Source organism: Peromyscus leucopus, chromosome 10 (assembly GCF_004664715.2).
Source record: "Peromyscus leucopus breed LL Stock chromosome 10, UCI_PerLeu_2.1, whole genome shotgun sequence".
Taxonomy (NCBI): domain Eukaryota; kingdom Metazoa; phylum Chordata; class Mammalia; order Rodentia; family Cricetidae; genus Peromyscus; species Peromyscus leucopus.
The window spans coordinates 74500376-74520966 of NC_051071.1; the positions used below are offsets into that span (position 1 = coordinate 74500376).

At 41.9% G+C, this 20591-nt stretch overlaps 1 protein-coding gene across 1 annotated transcript; it reads left to right on the forward strand.

The window, feature by feature from the left end:
- Positions 1-12670: 12670 nt before the first annotated feature.
- Positions 12671-14371, forward strand: Utp3 (UTP3 small subunit processome component). The gene has a single exon (XM_028890044.2). It carries the CDS (start codon positions 12873-12875, stop codon positions 14304-14306), a length of 1434 nt encoding a protein of 477 aa, XP_028745877.1. The 5' UTR covers positions 12671-12872; the 3' UTR covers positions 14307-14371.
- Positions 14372-20591: the final 6220 nt, after the last annotated feature.

Here is a 20591-nt window from a genome sequence, read left to right on the forward strand (position 1 = left end):
AAAAAAAATCTCAATTTTCCTACTAATCCAAAGCAATAGCTCCATAATCAGGTATTGCTTGGGTTCAGAGAGGCTTTGGAAAGCTATTTAAAGTTTCTTTTCCTGGGCTACGGATGTAGTAAAATAGTAGAGCGCTTACCTAACATGCACAAGGTCCTGGGCTGAATCTCTAGCACTAAAAAAACCCACTAAATCTCTTTCCCTGCGTTTCTTTATAACAGAGACATGGCTGAGGCATACATGTCATTAAAACTGATAATAATAAGTATAAAGTGCCTAGAACATGGCTAAAATGCAACAGCACTCGACTCTGTGAGCATTTATTTTCATTATTAATATTACTGGACAGCCGTTTTTCTTCAGATCAACACAAACACTAAACATGCCCATGTCCTGTTCCTTAAGCTACAATGTGTGAATACGCTATATTACACACCAGTGAGACACTTAGGTTGCAGCTGGAATTAAGGTTGCTAATGAACCAGCCTTCAGATGACTCATCCTGAGTTGTCCCAATGGGTCCAAAATAACCAACCACAGGATTCTTACTGCTGAGAGGCCACAGGAGAGTGAATGAGAGACCCAGGATTCTGAATCACTGACTTTGAAATTAAAGGAAGGAGTCATGGCAAGATAATGTGGCAGCACTGTCTAGAGATAAGAAAGGTATAGGAACAGACTCTCCCCTAGAAAGTCCTGAAAGAATACAGTCCTCCCAACACCTGGGCTTTGACTCAGAGACCACATCAGGCCTCTAACCTACTGAAAGTAACAATACCTAATGTTTGGTCTTGAGCTTTGGTGTCCAGATGGTCAGCAGTTCCTTTCTCAAGCACAAACCTTGACCCAGATGTGGCTACATGACTTTGGAAAACTGCAGGCTCTAAGGCCTAGGTGGAAGGTCTTCTGAGGCAACACAAGACCACCCGGGCAGGGAAGTGCCCAGTAGGAACTGGGATAAAGGATCTAAGAGACCGCTTAAACTCTGTTTGCAATGCTCTCTCTAGTAGCTAGCTGAACAGTATACAAACAGCAGTGGAAAAAATAAGTTATCTGTTCCTAAGTGAACCCAGAGTCCTGCTGTGTCTGTCTACAGCTGTCCTTCCTCCCAGGTCCTTGTGTTGTCCATGCCCCTTCTGGCTGCAGCATTGAGCCACAAGGTGTGTGGTCATTTTTATAGCACCAATGAGACTCATTATTTCCTTGTATAGTTGGAGCAACCATGTATTTTCATTTAAAGTAATTTCTCTTTAAGGCAAACTAAAACAGAGTTGCTAGCAGGAAGGCCAAAGATGCTTTCTTGGTGTTTAAAGCAATGGTTTTTGGCCAGTCTTTCATTCATTAACTATATACTGGCATTTACTCCAAATGGGCCGGCCTGCAAGGGAATGAAGCATGACCTTCAATCAGAGGCAAATGCAGCCTAGTGGGTAATTGTGATACCTTCCTGATGGTGAAGCAGCACAGGTTTGTAAGGTGGGGGGACTGTTCGGATTATAGAAGGTCTCCCAGAAGAAGTGATATTCAAGCTAAGATTGAAAAGTAAGCAGAAATCAGCCATGAGAGGGATGAATACAGTTTAGGTAAAGACTGCAACGGCACTGACAAACTGGGAGTTCAAAGAAACCATGACCATTCAAGGAGATAAATTTCAGTATGTCAATAGAAGTTCAGAGACTCTACACTTCACATATATATATGAATATTCATATATATATCCTTGAATAGCTAACATAGTTCATAGAAAACTACAAGATTCTAGATGGGTATAAATTTGGACTTTATATAGATGAATGTAACATATTTGGTTACCTAGTTCAATTCATTATCAACATGAAGTACATTTTCAGACACAACATCAATATATTTTAGGGATTTATTCATATCTGAAAGTAAAGACTTAGGGAATATATTGTTATTTAATTTTTTAATAAATCTTTTTTTTTAATTTCATGTGCATTGGTGTTTTGCCTGCATGTATGTCTGTGTGAGGGTGCCAGATCCCCTGGAACCAGAGTTACAGACAGTTGTGAGCTGCCATGTGGGTGCTGGGAATTGAACTCAAATCCTCTGGAAGAGCTGCCAGTGCTCTTAACCACTAAGCCATCTCTCCAGCCCCACACTGTTATTTCAAATGTGTACTGGGACACTAAGTACACTAGTTAGCAATCATAATACAAAAAATGCTCTAGTAGAGCAATCAGGATAGACAAAAGTACTGAAAGAAAATCAGTAAATAGACAATCTTTATTTTATTTTATTTTATTTTATTTTATTTTATTTTATTTTATTTTATTTTATTTTATTTTATTTTATTTATTGGTTCTTTGGAGACAGGGTTTCTCTGTGTAGCTTTGTGCCTTTCCTGGAACTCACTTTGTAGACCAGGCTGGCCTCGAACTCACAGACATCTGCCTGGCTCTGCCTCCCGAGTGCTGGGATCAGAGGCATGTGCCACCACCGCCCGGCCAATCTTCATTTTTAAAAGTAGCTTTTTTCTTCATTCTGTGTGAGTGTGAGAGAGGAAAACCTCCAGAAGTCTGTTCTCCCCTTCCACCGTGTGAGTCCTGAGGCTTGAACCCACGTTGACAGCTGCCTGCCAAGCCACCTCAACGGGCTCAAATAGACAACCCTGTCAGGGTGGGGGTATAGCTTAGCATATGCATATTCAATCCCCAGCACCACAAAAAACCAACAATGAAATAAATAAGTACACAGTTTTATCTTATCACAGAACAAAACAGATAAAGCTTCCCAAAATTAACCAATGAGGGAACAACATGCCAATCTCTGAATAATATCCTCAAATTACACTTTCTGGATTTCACCTGTACTGCAAACATATCAACTACATTGCAAAAAATGGTTTCCAAGGCTCCAAAGCAAAATCAGAGAACAACAACACAGTGATGCTCACATTTGTTCACGTGTTTGTTATACATTGAGCACAGCTGCTAGGTCTCTGAGCACCTTCAGTCTCTAACCCTGAGGGCTGCAGTTTTCCAGTACAAACTGCCCTCGGAGTTTTTCACAGATGATAAAATGTAAGCGAAGAAACACTATAATAGATCAGAAAGCAGAGAAAAATAAGAGGCAGATAAAGGAAGGCCCTGTGTGTTAAGCTAAGGATTAAGGGGTTTGGGAGGGTTGTGAGTGTATTTGTTCATTTTGTTTGTTTGTTTGTTTGTAAAGAATGAGAAAACAGGTCTGGAGATAGAGCATAGTTGATGGAGTGCTTGCCTGGCATGGATGTAATCCGGGTTCAGTCCCCAGCACCCCATAAGACTGAGCATGGCGGCCCAAGCCTGGAGTTCTTCCTAGTTATCTTCAGCTAAAAAGATGGCCTCACCATCTTAAGCTACATACGACCCTAACTCAATAAAAAAAAAAAAAAATCAAAACAACTCTTTATTTTGTCATTCAGACAACTAAACCAATACTTTTTAAGATATAAGCTTATAAACTTTCAATACTTATCACACATTGCCATGGAAGTTTCATATATCTCACTTCCAACTCACTTCTAGGTTTTGTGACTCAAAATAGATACAGACCTTATTTGCAAAAGGTTTCTATCAGTATTAGTCTCAAAATAAGTGGTTTCCAACGGAAACCAATGGAAACTATACTTCATCTCTTCCATTTTCTTTCTTACACCTAAAAATAATCCTTCTTTCTTTTTTGTACCAAAAATAGTGAACCGTGTCTCAATAAGTTGGCAGCTATTAACACCACCCATATATTTCCTATTATTCTCATATCAGATTATTATTATTATTATTACTATTACTACTTCATTGAAAGTGAAAAAACTACTTTTGACAATTTCAATCATCTGAAACTACTCTATAGTTCTGGGGTATAAATAAATAGTCATTCAACTATTATCTTAATTCATAAAAACTGTATTTAATATTTTATCATTCAAATATTAATTACTATACAAATTTAAAACTTACATTGCTGGGCATGACAGTAAATTTTTATTTATTTATTTATTGTTTTTCAAGACAGGGTTTCTCTGTTTATCTTTGTGCCTTTCCTGGAACTCACTCTGTAGACCAGGCTGGCCTTGAACTCACAGAAATCTGCCTGGCTCTGCCTCCCGAGTGCTGGAATTAAAGGCATGTGCCACCACCGCCCGGCGACAGTAAATATTTTTAATCCCTACACCCAGTCTAGGCTACATAATGAGATAACCTTAAAAAAAAAAAGGATGTGTTCTCAGGCCCCTGTGGTCTCAGCACTCAGGAGGTAGAGTCAGAAGAGCCAGGAGGACAAAGCCAATCAAGGATACACAGGAAGTTCAAGACCAGCCAGGCTGCTCAAGACTCTGTCTCGAAACACAGCAGCAAATATGCAAAGAAAAAGGAGGTGATGGAGACATGACTCGTTGTTTTAGAGCAATTGTTGCTCTTCCAAAGGACCCAGGTTCGATTCCTCTCTCTCTCTCTCTCTCTCTCTCTCTCTCTCTCTCTCTCTCTCTCTCCTCTCTCTCTCTCTCTCTTTCTCTCTTTCTCTCTCTCTCTCTCTCTCTCTCTCTCTCTCTCTCTCTCACACACACACACACACACACACACACACACACACACACACAGGGTGGCTCACAAACAGACATAATTCCAGTTTCAGAGTTTCCAACACCCACTTCTGGCCTTCACAGGGCACCAGGCAAATATGTAAAGTAAGTTAATACATCAAAAAGAAGAAAAAAAGAAAAACAAAGATATAACAGAACTTGGTACACATGACCACTTGTAATGTTATATATCATTAATTGTTATTACTTCACTAGTTCAGTAAGTAACAGAGTCTGGGAGTGGACAGTCCTTTCAAACCTAGAACACATTCCTTGAAGGAAATATCCTAGCATTATCTAGACTCTAGAATGTCCCCTATGCTCTGCAAGAAAACACTCTAAATTTCTCATTAAACAAAATAGAGTTATTTGCTAACTCCTGAACCATATGTCACATGAGGCAATAAACATTCAAGGCAATGATAAACTGTAGTCACCACAAATACAAAGTGAAAAGTCAAATGTCAGACTAGTAGGATGGCTCCGTGGGAAAGGCAACCTGATAACCTGAGTTAGACCCCAGGAACTATGGTGCACAAACACACAAGTAACACTTTTTTCCCATTCAAAGAAAAAGCCAAGTGTTTTTCAACATTTGGTCATTTTCTTGTGGACTCCTATTTTTCCTTTTAGTGGATGTGGGCTTATGTTCCCTAGCATCACCAAAGTTAATCTATATTTTAAGGAATACAAAAAATTTTTTGACATAGGGTCTGACCCTATAGGCCATGGTGGCCTAGAACTTAATAGTGCGGAACAGGATGTCCTTAAAAAACAAAATCCTCCTGCCTAAAAAAAAAAAAAAGAAAAAGAAAAATATTGAAACTATTCCAAATAGACAGAAAATATGTTTAGAATAAGCTAAATGATATTAAAGTAATCTATTCATCCTCATTTAAAATATTTGAAATAGCTTTTAACCTATCTATAATATGTTCACTTTAATCAAAGTATGACGAAGTTTAAGTTTTCACATACTTTGTTTTTTGTTTGTTTGGTTTTGATTTTGGTTTTTTAAGACAGGGTTTCTCTGTGTAGTTTTGGTGTCTGTCCTGGATCTCACTCTATAGACCAGGCTGGCCTCGAACTCACAGAGATCCACCTGGCTCTGTCTCCTTAGTGCTGGCATTAAAGGTGTACGCCACCATCACCCAGCTCAAGTTTTCACATACTTTGAAATAAAATGAACAGAACACAAAACTATTTCATGATAAGTGGAAATTCGAATACAGTATAATTTAATACAGTATAGCCCCAGTTTAGATGCAACAGTATTCAAAAATACTTTCAAAACAAACAAAAAAAAATTGAAATATTCTCCCAGGCCTTTAATTTGCCATGGTGTTGAGTATTTAGTGACCTGCCTGAGTGTCTTGCACTTGATGGTGAGCTCTGTGAGGCCATGTCTTTTCTATCTGATGACATATTTCTTGACTGGTCAGTTTGCCTTTGAATCTCCAGCAGTATAAACCATGTGTTACAGACCATTAGCCATTAACATTTGCTACTAGCATAAACCACAAGCAGTTAATATTGCTATCTACTAAAGCTTACACTCAAGGGTACCACTCTGTTGTTTTGTTTTGTTTTTTCTCTCATTTTTTCCTTAATAATTTATGGTCACCTTGACTTTAAAAAAAGAAGAAAGGATCCAAGCACTTGGGAGGCAGAGACAGGAGGATCTCTCTGAGTTCAAGGCCAGCCTGGTCTACAAATCAAGTTCCAGGGAAGCCAGGACTACATAGAAAAATCCTGTCTCAAAAAAACAAAAAGAAAGAAAAGAAAAGAAAGAAAGAGGAAGAGAAGGAGGAAAGAAAAACAAGATTAAAATATGAGGTTTATGCTCATTGTCAGAACATAGGTTCCCAGCCACATCCTATTGGGTTAAATTGTATTTTCTAAAATTGTGTAAAGGCTTTTAAAGGTTTAAGACAACCTTGGACACTTAAAAAGTATTGTATACTTTAAGATACCACTTGTCGGGCTGAAGAGATGGCTCGGTCCTATATACAAATGATAAAAGGGCTGAGAAAGAAGTCAGAGAAACATCACCCTTTACAATAGCCACAAATAATATAAAATACCTTGGGATAACACTAACTAAACAAGTGAAGGACCTTTTTGATAAGAACTTTAAATCTCTAAAGAAAGAAATTAAAGAAGATATCAGAAAATGGAAAGATCTCCCATGCTCATGGATAGGTAGGATTAACATAGTAAAAATGGCAATCTTACCAAAAGCAATCTACAGATTCAATGCAATCCCCATCAAAATCCCAACACAATTCTTCACAGACTTGGAAAGAAAAATACTCAACTTCATATGGAAAAACAAAAGACCCAGGATAGCTAAAAGAATCCTGTATGATAAAGCAACTTTTGGAGGCATCACCATGCCTGACCTCAAACTCTACTATAGAGCTATAGTAATAAAAACAGCTTGGTCCTGGTATAAAAACTGACATACGGACCAATGGATTTGAATTGAAGACCCTGACATTAATTCATGCACACATGAACACCTGATTTTTGACAAAGAAGCCAAAACTATACAATGGAAAAAAGAAAGTATCTTCAACAAATGGTGCTGGCATAACTGGATCTCAATATGTAAAAAATTACAAATAGATCCATATCTGTCACCATACACAAAACTCAAATCCAAGTGGATCAAAGACCTCAACATAAATCCAGTTACACTAAACTTAATAGAAGAGAAAGTAGGAAGTACTCTTGAATGCATTGGCACCGGAGACCACTTCCTAAATATAACACCAGCAGCACAGACCCTGAGCACAACAATTAATAAATGGGACCTCTTGAAACTGAGAAGCTTTTGCAGGGTCAAAGACATGGTCAATAAAACAAAAAGACAGCCTACAGAATGGGAAAAGGTCTTCACCAACCCCACATCTGACAGAGGATTGATCTCCACAGTATATAAAGAACTCAAGAAACTAGACATCAAAATACTAAACAATCCAATTAAAAAATGGGCTAAAGAGCTAAACAGAGAATTCACAAGACAAGAATCACAAATGGCTGAAAGACATTTAAAGAAATGCTCAACATCCTTAATCATCAGAGAAATGCAAATCAAAACGACTCTGAGATACCACTTTACACCTGTCAGAATGGCTAAGATCAAAAACACCAATGACAACCAATGTTGGAGAGGATGTGGAGCAAAGGGAACACTCCTCCATTGTTGGTGGGAATGCAAGCTTGTACAACCACTGTGGAAATCAGTATGGTGGTTTCTCAGAAAATTAGGAATCGAACTACCTCAAGACCCAGCCATACCACTCTTGGGCATATACCCAAGGAACACTGATTCATACCACAAAGATATATGCTCAACTATGTTCACAGCAGCACTATTTGTAATAGCCAGAACCTGGAAACAACCTAGATACCCATCAACTGAAGAATGGATTAAGAAAATGTGGTACATATACACAATGGAGTACTACTCAGCAGAGAAAAACAATGAAAGCATGAAATTTGCAAGCAAATGGATGGAACTAGAAAAAAACCATCCTGAGTGAGGTAACCCTAACCCAGAAAGACAAACATGGTATGTACTCACTCATAAGTGGATTCTAGATATAAAATAAAGAACAATCAGATTACAACCCACAGAACCATGGAGGCTATATATATAGCATGGAGGTCCCTAGGACGACTGTGGCTTATAATAAATTTTGGTTTTACTCAATTACTGAGCAAGCCTCAATGAAACATTTCACTATTAAGATAAAAATACATACTCTATCAAGCTGATAATAGAAAAATAAATAAAATAATTAATTTTAAAAAATAAAAGAAAAATTTGAACTATTAAAAAACAAATATATTTTACTAAAGTAAAAAAAGGGGGAACTAGGGACTCATCATTCCTCTCCACATTCTATTCTTTCCCTCGTTTTATATATTTTAAATTTTTTATCGGTGGATTCTGCTGGAGTATCCGCTGCAGATAAGCACTGGAGGGTTCCTATTGCAAATCACTCTCTGGAGCAATGGAAGGATCTTTCTACTGGCACTTGGAGGAGACCCAATGTGGTGTTGATGTGGGCCCAGGGTTCTGTTTATGTCTTTCCTCAGGACAATGAGTTTCCTCTTTGGATTCTTGAGCACTGTGTGCGCCCTGTGGCTGCTGCTGAAGTCTAACATGACAGAGACCTATTGGGCCTTCATGAAAAACTCTCCCCTTCTGATGTCAATGGGGATTGACAGCCCAATATGGCTTTGGCAAGCATTAACATAAGCCTAGGAACTATAGCCATGTGGTTGGATTCTCCAGAAGGTAATGTATGGTAAATGCTTTTTCAAGTATGTTTGACAATGTGTCACCCAGACACCTTAGAGATTAAGGATAACCCTGAAGGCCACTGACCCCCATTTGTTAACAGTAGCATTCCAGCTAAGCCTTTTCATTTTCACAATCCTCTTCAACCTGGTATAGTACCAACTTTTCAGGAGTGGCTCTGTGCAACATTTATTGGCCTCCTGAAATTCATTTAGCCCCCTTTGAAGATACCTTAAAATTTATGAGCCTGAATGTAACCATTATAAGACCATTAGTTATGCTCCTTATGAGCTGCCTGTTTTTTCTTTATGGTTCTTAGTTGTTCTTTTGCAGAGCTGCCAGCTTAAGTCGTGCTGGGATCAAGAAAAATAGGCCTTGGCAGTTTGTGTTCCTGGAGCTGTGTCCATGCCAGTGGATGTCCACATGCTCCAGAAGAGAATTTGACATTGTTGCTGCCATTGTTGCTATTATAGCAGTGTCGGCCACCGCTGCTACTGTTTCTGGGATTAACATTTCATAATTGGTTACTACAGCTAGCACATAGGAGACCCTGGCAGCAAAAGTAGCTACCACAGTTAGTTAATCTTTCATTCTATTGGGCATGATATATTTAATTCAATAGCTATATACATTTCGATTGGCTTTGAAAATTATAAATTTATAAACTCAAGATCCATTTGCTTTTGGGATACCATCTTACAAGGACTCCAATTTGCAGTAAGGCTCGTTAAGGAAGGGAATGGCTCAGTTGCCTTTAGCCTACTGGCTATGGGTGGGATAGGACCTCTGTTGGTCTTTTCTGTGTTGAATATGCAGATTCCAAGTCCAGTGCCACTTTGAGATCTTTGGCAGCAGTTAACTCTGCAGCTCACACACGATTGAGCCTATATGATAATGAGTATTCAGAGACGTGTAATGCCTGGAAGGCGCTCACCAACCTAAGACAGAGGGCCTATGTGGCCTGGGCAGGCGTCTCCATGACGGGTAAGGTGACCTGCTGACATCCCACGCAACCTAAGTCAGAAGCTCATTTTTTAATAAAAGGGGGACCTGTAGGGTCCTGGCCCCCATTTTGGGTATCTGTTGCCTTGCCTGCTGACCTTGACCTTGATATCCTCCCTATGCTAATTCCCTGCCGGGTTCCACTCTCCTAAATGCTTATGGGAAGTTCCTTGTCTATGTATCCTGCATAATGGGTGTTAACAGCTTAGATGCAAGATTGTAAAACATCGGTAGCGAATTTCTGCCATGGGTTCTCCCATTGTGCTGTAAGCCTGTATTTAAGACCTCCTCCCTCCTTCAATAAACAGCATTCAGCATTAAATTAATTAATTAATTAATTTAAAAAGAGAGAGATGGCTCGATGGTTAAGAGCACTGGCTGCTCTTTCGGAGGTCCCGAGTTCAATTCCCAGCACCCACATGATGGCTCAGAACCATCTATAATAGGATCTGATGCCCTCATCTGGCATGCAGACATAGGTACCAAAAAAAAAGATACCACTTGTCTGAAAAATGTATTCATGTTCTTTTTTATTCTTCCTTTTTTTCTTTTATTCTTTTTCTGTGTTCTCTTCTTTATAAGGAACATTTTTTATTACAGAATTTAAAACCATCATTTTATGATACTGTAAGATTTGTATGATGCTCAAAAGGATGACATTCAATATGGACATCGGCTATCTCACAAGAAATCAACTGTAATGTATGCATGTATTTTCTTAACATAAAGGGGGCTGATAACAACTAAGTGTGAAGTCCTGGTGTGGGAGTTCATGGCCCTGATTTCTATAGCAGACTCCCTAGCAGAATTGCCTGCAAGCCTCTGTTTCCACATGTGTAAAACTCAAGTTGAAACTGATGGTTGCTGAGTCCATTCTAGTCCAGTTTAGAGATGTGGCATTTATATACATCATTCACTAAGCTTTATATAGCACCTGAGGTATGTAGTGAAATACACTTTTTATACATCTTCATTAAACAAATATTGAACATTCCTCTGTACCAAACTTAGGAAAAAAACTGGAGGACTTTTTGTTAAAGTAACTTGAGCTGTGGTTTTGAATACAGCACAAATCCCTTAGATTTGGGCAGAAATACTAAATCCTTGTTGGGAGGTTTTTTTTTTTTCCTTTAACGGGTTCTAACAGGTAAACATATATTCATGTACCCTTGAACAAAGAACCAAGGCCATCCGTCTCCTTCTGGGAAGGCTGTCTTTAACCCAGTGTAACGCTCTGTTTCAGGGAGAGATGCCAGTGGGGCAGTGAGGAAGGAGACATGGGCCTAGGCAGCCTAAGTGGGATCAATGCTCTCAGTGGCGTGACAGCAGGATTACCTTAAATCCTTCTATGATTATGGGAGGGGGGGGGTTGGTTAGGGTTGCGTTTGTTGCCGTTTTTGTTTTGTTTTCTAAGACAAGGCCCCATGTGATGTGCATAATTACGCTGACTGCTATATCCTTTCAAAGCAGTGGTTCTCAACTTTCCTAATATTGCGACCCTTTAATACAGTTCGTCATATGGTGACCCCCAACCATAAAATTATTTTCATTGCGAATTCGTAACTGTAACTTTGCTACTATCATGAGTTGGAACAATATAAATATCTGTTTTCCAGTGGCCTTAGGCGAGCCCTGTGAAAGGATCCTTCCACCACCCCCTAAGGAGGTCGCGACACACAGGTTGAGAACCACTGTCTTATAGCTTCGCAAGGAGGCTGGCATGTAAAAAGACAGATATTTGAAGATGGCTTAGTCGGTAAACGCGCTTTCTGCTCTGACTGGCGCGTGTTCAATCCCCTAGACCCACACGACGCCCGTACTCTCGGTTTAAAGACAGATGTAAACCCCACGCTGGTTTCCAGCACCGAACGCTGCCTAACACAGCACTTCTCCCAGTAGCCGTGCTCTGGTGCGCCCCGCTAGACCACAAGATCTCCAAGCTCCGGAAAATCACTAATGTTGGCCACGATCATTCTCTCAGGGGCTAACACGGCAGCGCAGCATGTGCGGTGCTAGGTCAGTGCTGAAGAACACCCTGAACAGTTATTAACTACTGTAATTCGATCCTACACGTAAATCCTTGAACAGGTGAGCCCCTGAGCGCTTCCACGAGTCTTTTCCAGAACATCTAAAAAAAAAAAAAAAAAAAACCCGAAGCTTTTCCAGCAGAAGGAAACCGCGGTGTCTTTTCCCCTTCCCGGGAGCATCGTCCCCCGAAACCCTCCTCGGTCCTCCTCTCGGGGGCTCTGCCTCCCGTCGGGTGGTCCCCGAGCCGCGCGGGGCCCGGGAACGCCGCGTCTACGGTAGCAACCGCCCGGCACAAAAAAAAAAGAAAAGAACCAAGCCGGGAGGCTGGGGCTAGCCTGGATACCAGGGCGAGGCCCTGCTTCCAAAGTCAGGACAGAAGCAGGGGTAAAAAACAAGCCGCCTAACTTCGTACGGACGAGCGCAGGGAACCAACCGTGAGCGGGGAAGACTCTCCAGCGCGGCCCACGGGGCGGCCGGCCGACGGGGTAACGCAGAGGCTCGGCGCCCTCTGCCGGCCGGGAGCTGCCTCGCCGCGCTGACGGGATTCCGGCTCCACGCCCCCCAGGCTCGCCCGAGACAGCACGGAAGTCGCCGCCCAAGGCTCGGCGGAACGGAATGTCCTCACCCGGAACCGTTTCTACCCGGAAGCATTTTTAAACTCGCCGGAACCGACTGGCTTTAAGAGGGCACGGTGAGGCTAGGCTTACGGGGGTGGGAGTAGGGAGTGAAGGACGAGCGGAAGTCCGGCTCGCGCGCTGCGCGGGGAGCATCCTGGGAGCGGAAGGAAGCGGCCCTGCCAGCCGCGGAGCCGGTGCTTGGCGGCTCGCGTGGCGCGGAGCGTGTTTGGTGTTGAAAGCCTCCGGTTGCTGGGACTGTCGTTTCTGCGCGGAGGTCGGAAGTGCCGGGGATCGCCGCGTCGCTGAGAGAGGGACACCGGACGGCGTGAGAGCCATGGTGAAGAGATCCCGGCGGCGTGGGGCGGCCCAGTGGGCAGCTGTGCGGGCCAAGGCAGGTCGCCCCGCCGCGGACGGAAATGAGGAGGATTTAGAGTCGCCGCCCTCTCCAGGGGACTCCAGCTACTACCAAGATCAGGTAGACGAGTTCCATGAGGCGCGATCTCGGGCAGCCTTGGCTAAAGGCTGGAACGAAGTCGACAGCGGGGAGGAGGACGGTGATGAGGAGGAAGAGGTGCTAGCCCTAGATATTGATGATGAAGACGGGGAAGATGGAGAGAGTTCGGAGGACGAGGAGGATGGCGAGGACAGTGACGATAATGACGATGATGGTGGGAGCTCTGTGCAGAGTGAGGCTGAGGCCTCTGTGGATCCCAGCTTGTCCTGGGGTCAGAGGAAAAAGCTTTATTATGACACAGACTATGGTTCCAAATCCCGACGCCGTCAGAGTCAGCAAGAAGTAGAAGAGGAGGAAAGAGAGGAAGAGGAGGAGGCACAGGTCATTCAGCGGCGCCTGGCCCAGGCCCTGCAAGAGGATGATTTTGGAGTCGCTTGGGTGGAGGCCTTTGCAAAACCAGTGCCCCAGGTAGATGAAGCTGAGACTCGGGTCGTGAAGGATTTGGCTAAAGTCTCGGTGAAAGAGAAGCTGAAAATGTTGAGAAAAGAATCACCAGAGCTCTTGGAGCTGATAGAAGACCTCAAGGTCAAGTTGACAGAGATGAAAGATGAGTTAGAGCCGTTGTTACAGTTGGTGGAGAAAGGAGTCATTCCCCCTGGAAAAGGAAGCCAGTACCTGAGGACCAAGTATAACCTCTACTTGAACTACTGCGCCAACATCAGCTTTTATTTGATCTTAAAAGCCAGGAGAGTTCCTGCACACGGACATCCTGTTATAGAAAGGCTTGTCACTTACAGAAATCTGATCAACGAGCTGTCCGTTGTGGATCAGAAACTGTCCTCCGAAATCCGTCACCTACTCACAGCCAAGGATGGTGCTGTAAAGAAAGAACTGAATCCAAAAGCAAAATTAACCAAAACCAAGCCGAAGCCCGTTTCAGAGACGGCTGCTGCTGCTGCTGCTGATCTGCCTGATGACCCTGATCTTGATGAAGCGGCACTAAAATACTCTAAGGAAATGGAAGACCGGCAAAAGTTGAAAAGAAAGAAAGAAGAAAATAATGCTGAAGAACAGGCTCTCGAAGAGCAGAATGCAAAGAGAGCTATTACCTACCAGATTGCTAAAAACAGGGGACTTACGCCTAGGAGGAAGAAGATTGATAGGAACCCCCGAGTCAAACATAGGGAAAAGTTCAGAAGAGCCAAAATTCGAAGGCGAGGTCAGGTTCGTGAAGTTCGCAGAGAAGAACAGCGCTATAGTGGTGAACTGTCTGGCATTCGTGCCGGAGTTAAAAAGAGCATTAAGCTTAAGTAAAGTTACTCTTTGGCCTAGTTTTTGGCATTATTTTAGCTCAATAAAAGTATTTTGAACTAAAGTGATTGTGTTAATATGTGATGCCTAGTTTTCATTGTAAGTTTAAAATTTGTTGTCCACAAAGAAATGGAGGGTGTTACTTTGGGCTTCTTGGTTGGTCTTGGTTGGTGCTGCAAATTTGAACCTGGAGCCTGTGCTTAACTATCCAGGCACTTTCTTGCCAGTGAGCCGTCTCCAGCCCTGGGCTACTGCTTTATTTGCCCATGAAAGTCCTACTAAAATTGTGGAAATTATGGTCAGAAGGAAAAACAAAATACTGTGTTGAAGTATGCCGATATTTTAGCAAATGTTAGCCTAGAAAACTTTCCCAGCTAGTTGAGTGTCAATGAAGCACTTTTATGTAAGTTTACACATGGAAAGAATGCATCTTTGACAGTCACGGTTTTTCTATGATAGCCTGTAAAAAGACCTGACAGATTTCAATTACAATCGTAATTCTTGGGGCAGGATATTTATATACGTGGGTCTGATGTTAAAATGGACTCCATTTGTGGTAAAAGTAACTGGTTGAATGTGACAAAATGAGAAAGATGCCTTAATTACACCAATTGTATTTTTTAACAGTCTTTCTTGTGGTGAATAAGGTAAAAAGTCCATATCCCCTCTGCTGGTGACTTACTGTGGTTGCTGTTTGTGCTTATCCTCAGTTTGCTAAAAATGTCTTAAGATTACACTTGTAATCCTCCTCACAGTAACAAAGGTAGGTAAGGTTGTCTTAGTATCACAGATGAGGAAGCTGCAGTTCTCGGCTGAAGAGGTTATTCAGTGGGCTAGAGCCTTTGTTCTGCAAGCATTCGAACCTGAGTTTGAACCCCCAGCAACAACAAGAACAAACACCGCTATTTACTCTGTATTCCCAATTTTGGGAAGTGGAGACAGGTGGATCCCTATAACTCACTGGCCAGCCAGCCTAGCCCAAAACAAGCTTCCAGCTCAGTAGGGGACCTACGAAGGCAATAAGGCAGAAAGGGATAGAGGAAGACACCAAGGTACCCTGCTCTGGCCTCCACGTGCGTACATCCACCCACCCCCACCGACCCACACACAGCTGAAATTATGTGAGGTTAACTTGCTAAGGATACCTGCTTGGGATCTGAACAAACCAACTTAATATTCATTACCTTAACCTCTGACGGCTATTTCCCCCAGTGGGGCACACCTGCCAAATTATTTTTCTTAGAAATAAAAGGTACTTACTAAGATAATTTCCGTACATTATTAGTACGGATTTCCGTATTCAACAGCAGAAGTGCATGCCATTTTAGGTGCGTAGGATGCAAGGGATGACTTGTGAGAGTTGGTTCTCTTCCACCGTGAGGGTTCCAAGAATTGAACCAAGGCTTGGGGACAAGGGCCTTCACCCAGTGACCCATTTCACTGGCCCTACTATTCACATTTTTTGAAGATGAGGAAATTGAGGTAAAGAGGATTATAATTTTTCAAAATCACAAAGCTCTTAGGCATCACAGGCATGATTTTAACCCAGTCTTGCTGGCTTCAGAGCATGACTCCATCCTTCCTGTTCAGATTAAGTAGGAAACAAAAATTTCAAAATTTCCTGGGTGATTTTTGAGTTCGTTGACTTGCCTTTCATTTTCTTCATCTCTTAGGATAACCATGTTTAAGAGCAGACTGATTAGGCCTCTTGAATTCCAAACCAAATTCTTACTTAGCAGCTTTAGACAAAGTACTTGATGTCTCTGTCTCGTTTTGTTTTTGTTATTTTGTGTAAGCCTCAGTGGTGGGGCCTGAGGATGTAGTTCATGTAGTATAATGCTTGCCTAGATTGCAGGGAGGCCTTGGGTTCAGTCCTGCACACCTCATAAACTGGACATGGTGGGCACACTATAGTTCCAGCACTTGGGATGTGTCAAAATCAGAAGTTGTTCGAGGATACTCGGGTTCATGGCCATCCTTTCTCAAAACACCACTGGCAAAGAGAAGTGCCTGCTCTGGAGGGCTATTATGAGGATTAAGTGAACTAATACATGAAAATATTTAGAACATCTGTTGAAGACCACTGTTTTCTTGTGCTCTGAGTTTGCCTGACACAGCAGAGCTGTATAAAGGGATGTTTTGGTGTCTGGGATGGTCTGCACTTGGCTGTGCTGGGGCGAGGTCTTTTGTTCCACCCTTTGGCATTCCTTTAAAAGCCCTTTGGCAGAAACAGTCAGGGGGCCCGATGGATAAGGATCCAGGCCCTCCCGAGGCTATCCTGTGTTTCTGTCTGTCTCTCTCTAGCTGTATTTCTATCTAATATTTCCTGCTGCTTCTGCTCAAGAGTACCCTGGGGAAAAGGGGGGGGGGGTGAGATGGCCCCCATAAATATGTTACCTAATGAGTGTTGGGTTAGCAGTAGCAAGCTAGTATCCTACATGGAACCCTGTCAGAATAGTTCGAGAATAGCTCGGCTGTATGTTTTAAAATAAATTATACTTAGGCATATGGTCAAACACAATTATGAGTTTGGCCTCGGGTTAGCTGAGTTAATAGTCTCCACCTTTAACACTGAGCATGTGTGGTCTATTTCACCTTTTCCTCACATTGAACAGTAGGTGATTGTTACAGTCATTTAAGTAGCCAAGTGACAGGTCATGCTTAGGTACTGTTTTAAGGGTTCTTTGGTCCGAGGAGTGGGGGCTTACGAGGGTCTCATGCAGGCCAGGCTGGCCTTGAAGTTGAAAGTGTACCAACATCCCTGGCCAATAGTTTCTTAAACTAAAATGCCTAGGAGTCTATTGGCAAATGTATGTGTTGTTATTCAGCCAGCTCCTGTGAGCCCCAGGTGGCTCTGGTCTTAACAGGCACTCCAGAGATCCTGATTCAGGTGTGCTATGGGACACTGCACTAAGTTTCTCCCAGCCTGTAACATTAGGTATATGGATTAACTAGAAGAATGAGGCAAGAAACTGCAACACAGGATAGTCAGTCCTACAGAATGTGTTCCGAACAATAGGTTTTCCCTCTAAAACCATAGGTCAGAACTGTTTATAAGTGAATTACATGGAGCCAGAAGCCCCATAGAGTTTGAGTTTGGGGGGGGGGGGGAGAGGGTGCTGAGATGTAGCTCAGTGGTGGAGTGCTTACTTAGAAATGCAATCAATCTAAGAACTGCAAGACAGCATCATAAAACCTGCAGGGCTGGGCATGGCAGCACTTGGGAGACTGGAGCAGGAGGATTGTCATAAGTTCAAGTTCAAGACCAGAATTGGCCATGAAGACAGACTCTATGTTAAAAAGAAAAATTAGAGCGAGTTGTAATGGTATATGCCTTTAATCTCAGCACTTCCAGAAGCAGTCAGATCTTTGAGAGTTCCAGGACGCCTAGGCTCCATGCAGAAACCCAGATTTGAAAAGTCAAAAAAAGAAAAAGAAAAAATTAGAAATACTATGGAGCTAGGCAGTGGCGGCACATGCCTTTAATCCCAGCACTCAGGAGACAGAGGCAAGCGGATCTCTGTGAATTCAAGGCCAGCCTGGTCTACAGAGTTCCAGGACAGCCAAAGCTACACAGAGAAACCCTGTCTCATCTCAAAAAAACAAAAAATTAATTAATTAAATACTATGGAATTGTTCATTTTATCCTTAGGAATTGTTTCATTTGTCCTGTATTAATAAGTAACTAAGATCATTTTACACTTCAGTAGATGAGGCGATTACTCAAACTAATAATGTATTAATATTCATACCTAGAATTTTTTATATTTAGTGATCATTTGTAGACAGTTTATTTCTTTTTTTTTTTTTTTTTTTTTTTTTTTTTTTTTTTGGTTTTTCGAGACAGGGTTTCTCTGTGTAGCTTTGCGCCTTTCCTGGATCTCACTCTGTAGACCAGGCTGGCCTCGAACTCACAGAGATCCACCTGCCTCTGCCTCCCGAGTGCTGGGATTAAAGGCGTGCGCCACCACCACCCGGCGACAGTTTATTTCTATTGTGCTGAGTATTCCTTAAAAATGAGAACAAACGCCAAATTATTCTTTTTGTTAGTTTGTTTGTTTTCAAGACAGGGTTTTCTCTGTATAGTTCTGATGCCTGTTCTGAATCTCACTCTGTAGACCAGGCAGGCTGGCCTCGAACTCACAGAGATCTACCTGGCTCTGCCTCCCAAGTGCTGGAATTAAAGGTGTGCACCACCACCATGGCCGGCCAAATTATTCTTTAAACCCCAAGAATTTTGATATACTTTTAGAAGGAACAGAGTCTGAGAACTACTTAAATCTTTTGTGCATTACAAAATGGAAAAATTAATAAAGATGTCAACTTTGGGAACAAACCTAACTATAATAAAAGTAATTAACCTCTTGTGAAAGATTTTGTTGGGCCTCAAAAGAGGGGGCATAAAGCTTCCTAGGTTGAGGTGTGAGAAAAGGTGTGTATCTGCTGGAGCAAAACGCTGGCAGAAAGTTGGGAGTAATAGAGACAGCAACCTGAGGAATGCCAAGAATGCGGGGCCAAAAGCAAGAACTGTGAAGCAAGGCAGGAAGTAAAACTGGAAAGGTAAGGGCCTTAAATCACACACACACCTTTACTGGCTGCCTAAGGAGCTTAAGTGATATTCCTGATACGGAGAAGGCAACCAAAGTCTCTGGAAAGGTAAGCTGGCCCTGTGGACCAGGAACTGGAATGGATTAAAGCCAGACAGAGGCAGGGAAACCAGCAATATGAGTCCTTCACAACAATGCTGGCATGTAGAGATTTAAACTAAGGCAAGGAACAGATGAAACCAGAGAGAAATTCAGAAAAGACCGTGGAGAGCGTGAGAATTAAAACAAGATGTAGTTACCAACCAACCATACAGCCTCAGCAACATTACGATGGAGGGTTGTCACGGGAAGGCTGCCATGAATCCCAGCCTGGCCTGGGTACACAGAGTAAGATGCTACCACCACCACCACCACCCAAAAGATACTAAACACTATGCACAAAATATGGAACGCTTATATAGGGCAGAGCTTTCAATTCTCCAGAATTCTGTTCTCCACAGAATAACCAAGAAAGGCAATTTTACTGCTAATATGATTTTCACAAAAGAAACATATGAACCAGGTGGTGGTGATGGTGCACACCTTCAATTCTAGCACTCGGGAGGCAGAGGCAGGAGGATCTCTGAGTTTGAGGCTAGTCTGGCTTATAGAGTGAGTACCAAGACAGCCAGGGCTACACAGAGAAACCCTGTCTCAAAAAAACAAAAATAGGAACATCAAACTTAATAAAAATAACAATTCAACATGTTTTGTTTTTATTATAAAATTAGTATTGACTGGTCATAGGCACATCTATAATTCCAGTATTTAGAGGCTGAGGAAGGAAGGTTGCCAGAAGTTTGGGGCTAGCTTGGGCTAAATAGTGAGTTCCAGGCTAGCCAGGATTACATAATGAGGCCATTTCTCAAAAGGTTTTTAAAAAACATTAAAAAGTAACATACCTTTTAAAAACTTTTAGACTGGCAAATAAAGAAAAATAGAAACATACAGCCATATTTCTGCCACCCAAAGAAAACTACCATTAATATTTAAGAAAATGTACAATAAACAACAGAAGGCACAATTATCTAATATTGTAGTTAATATTTTAGAAGAATAAAGTTATTGAAAGCCATCAAAATCTAGTAATTCAGAAATCAAGTACTAGATTTATTTGTTATTTTCAGATAGGGCCTCATGTAGCCTTAGCTAGTTTCAAACCCTATCAGAAGCCCAGCTGGCCTTGAGCTAACCTTCCTGTGTCTACCTCCTGAGAGCTGGGATTACAGGCGTGTACTACCACATTCCAGTAAGAACGGGGTTCTCCAGAGCTTTCCAAATTGAGGCATATTAACTGACACCAATTTCTGCATTAAAACAAGTTTAACATGAAGTATATTGACTATATTGTTTTCAAATAAGACATTTTGAAATTGCCACATAATGTCAAACAGATGATTCAAGAAAATGATTGTTTTACAATCACAAATGCACACCTTTAATTCCTCAGGAAGCAGGGGCAGGTGGAGCTCTGTGAATTCAAGGCCAACTTGGTCTACGTGGCAAGTTCCAGGATATCCAGGACTACATAATAGAGGGGCTTTGTCTCAAAAAATAAATTAAAAAAAAAAATAATATGCAACACTATGCAGTACAGGCAGAAGTAAAACCATAATTTATACAGTTAATCCGAAAATGTTACTAACTTGAGGACTTGAATTTGTTCTTTAAAATATCTCCTCTTTGATTTTTAAACATAAAA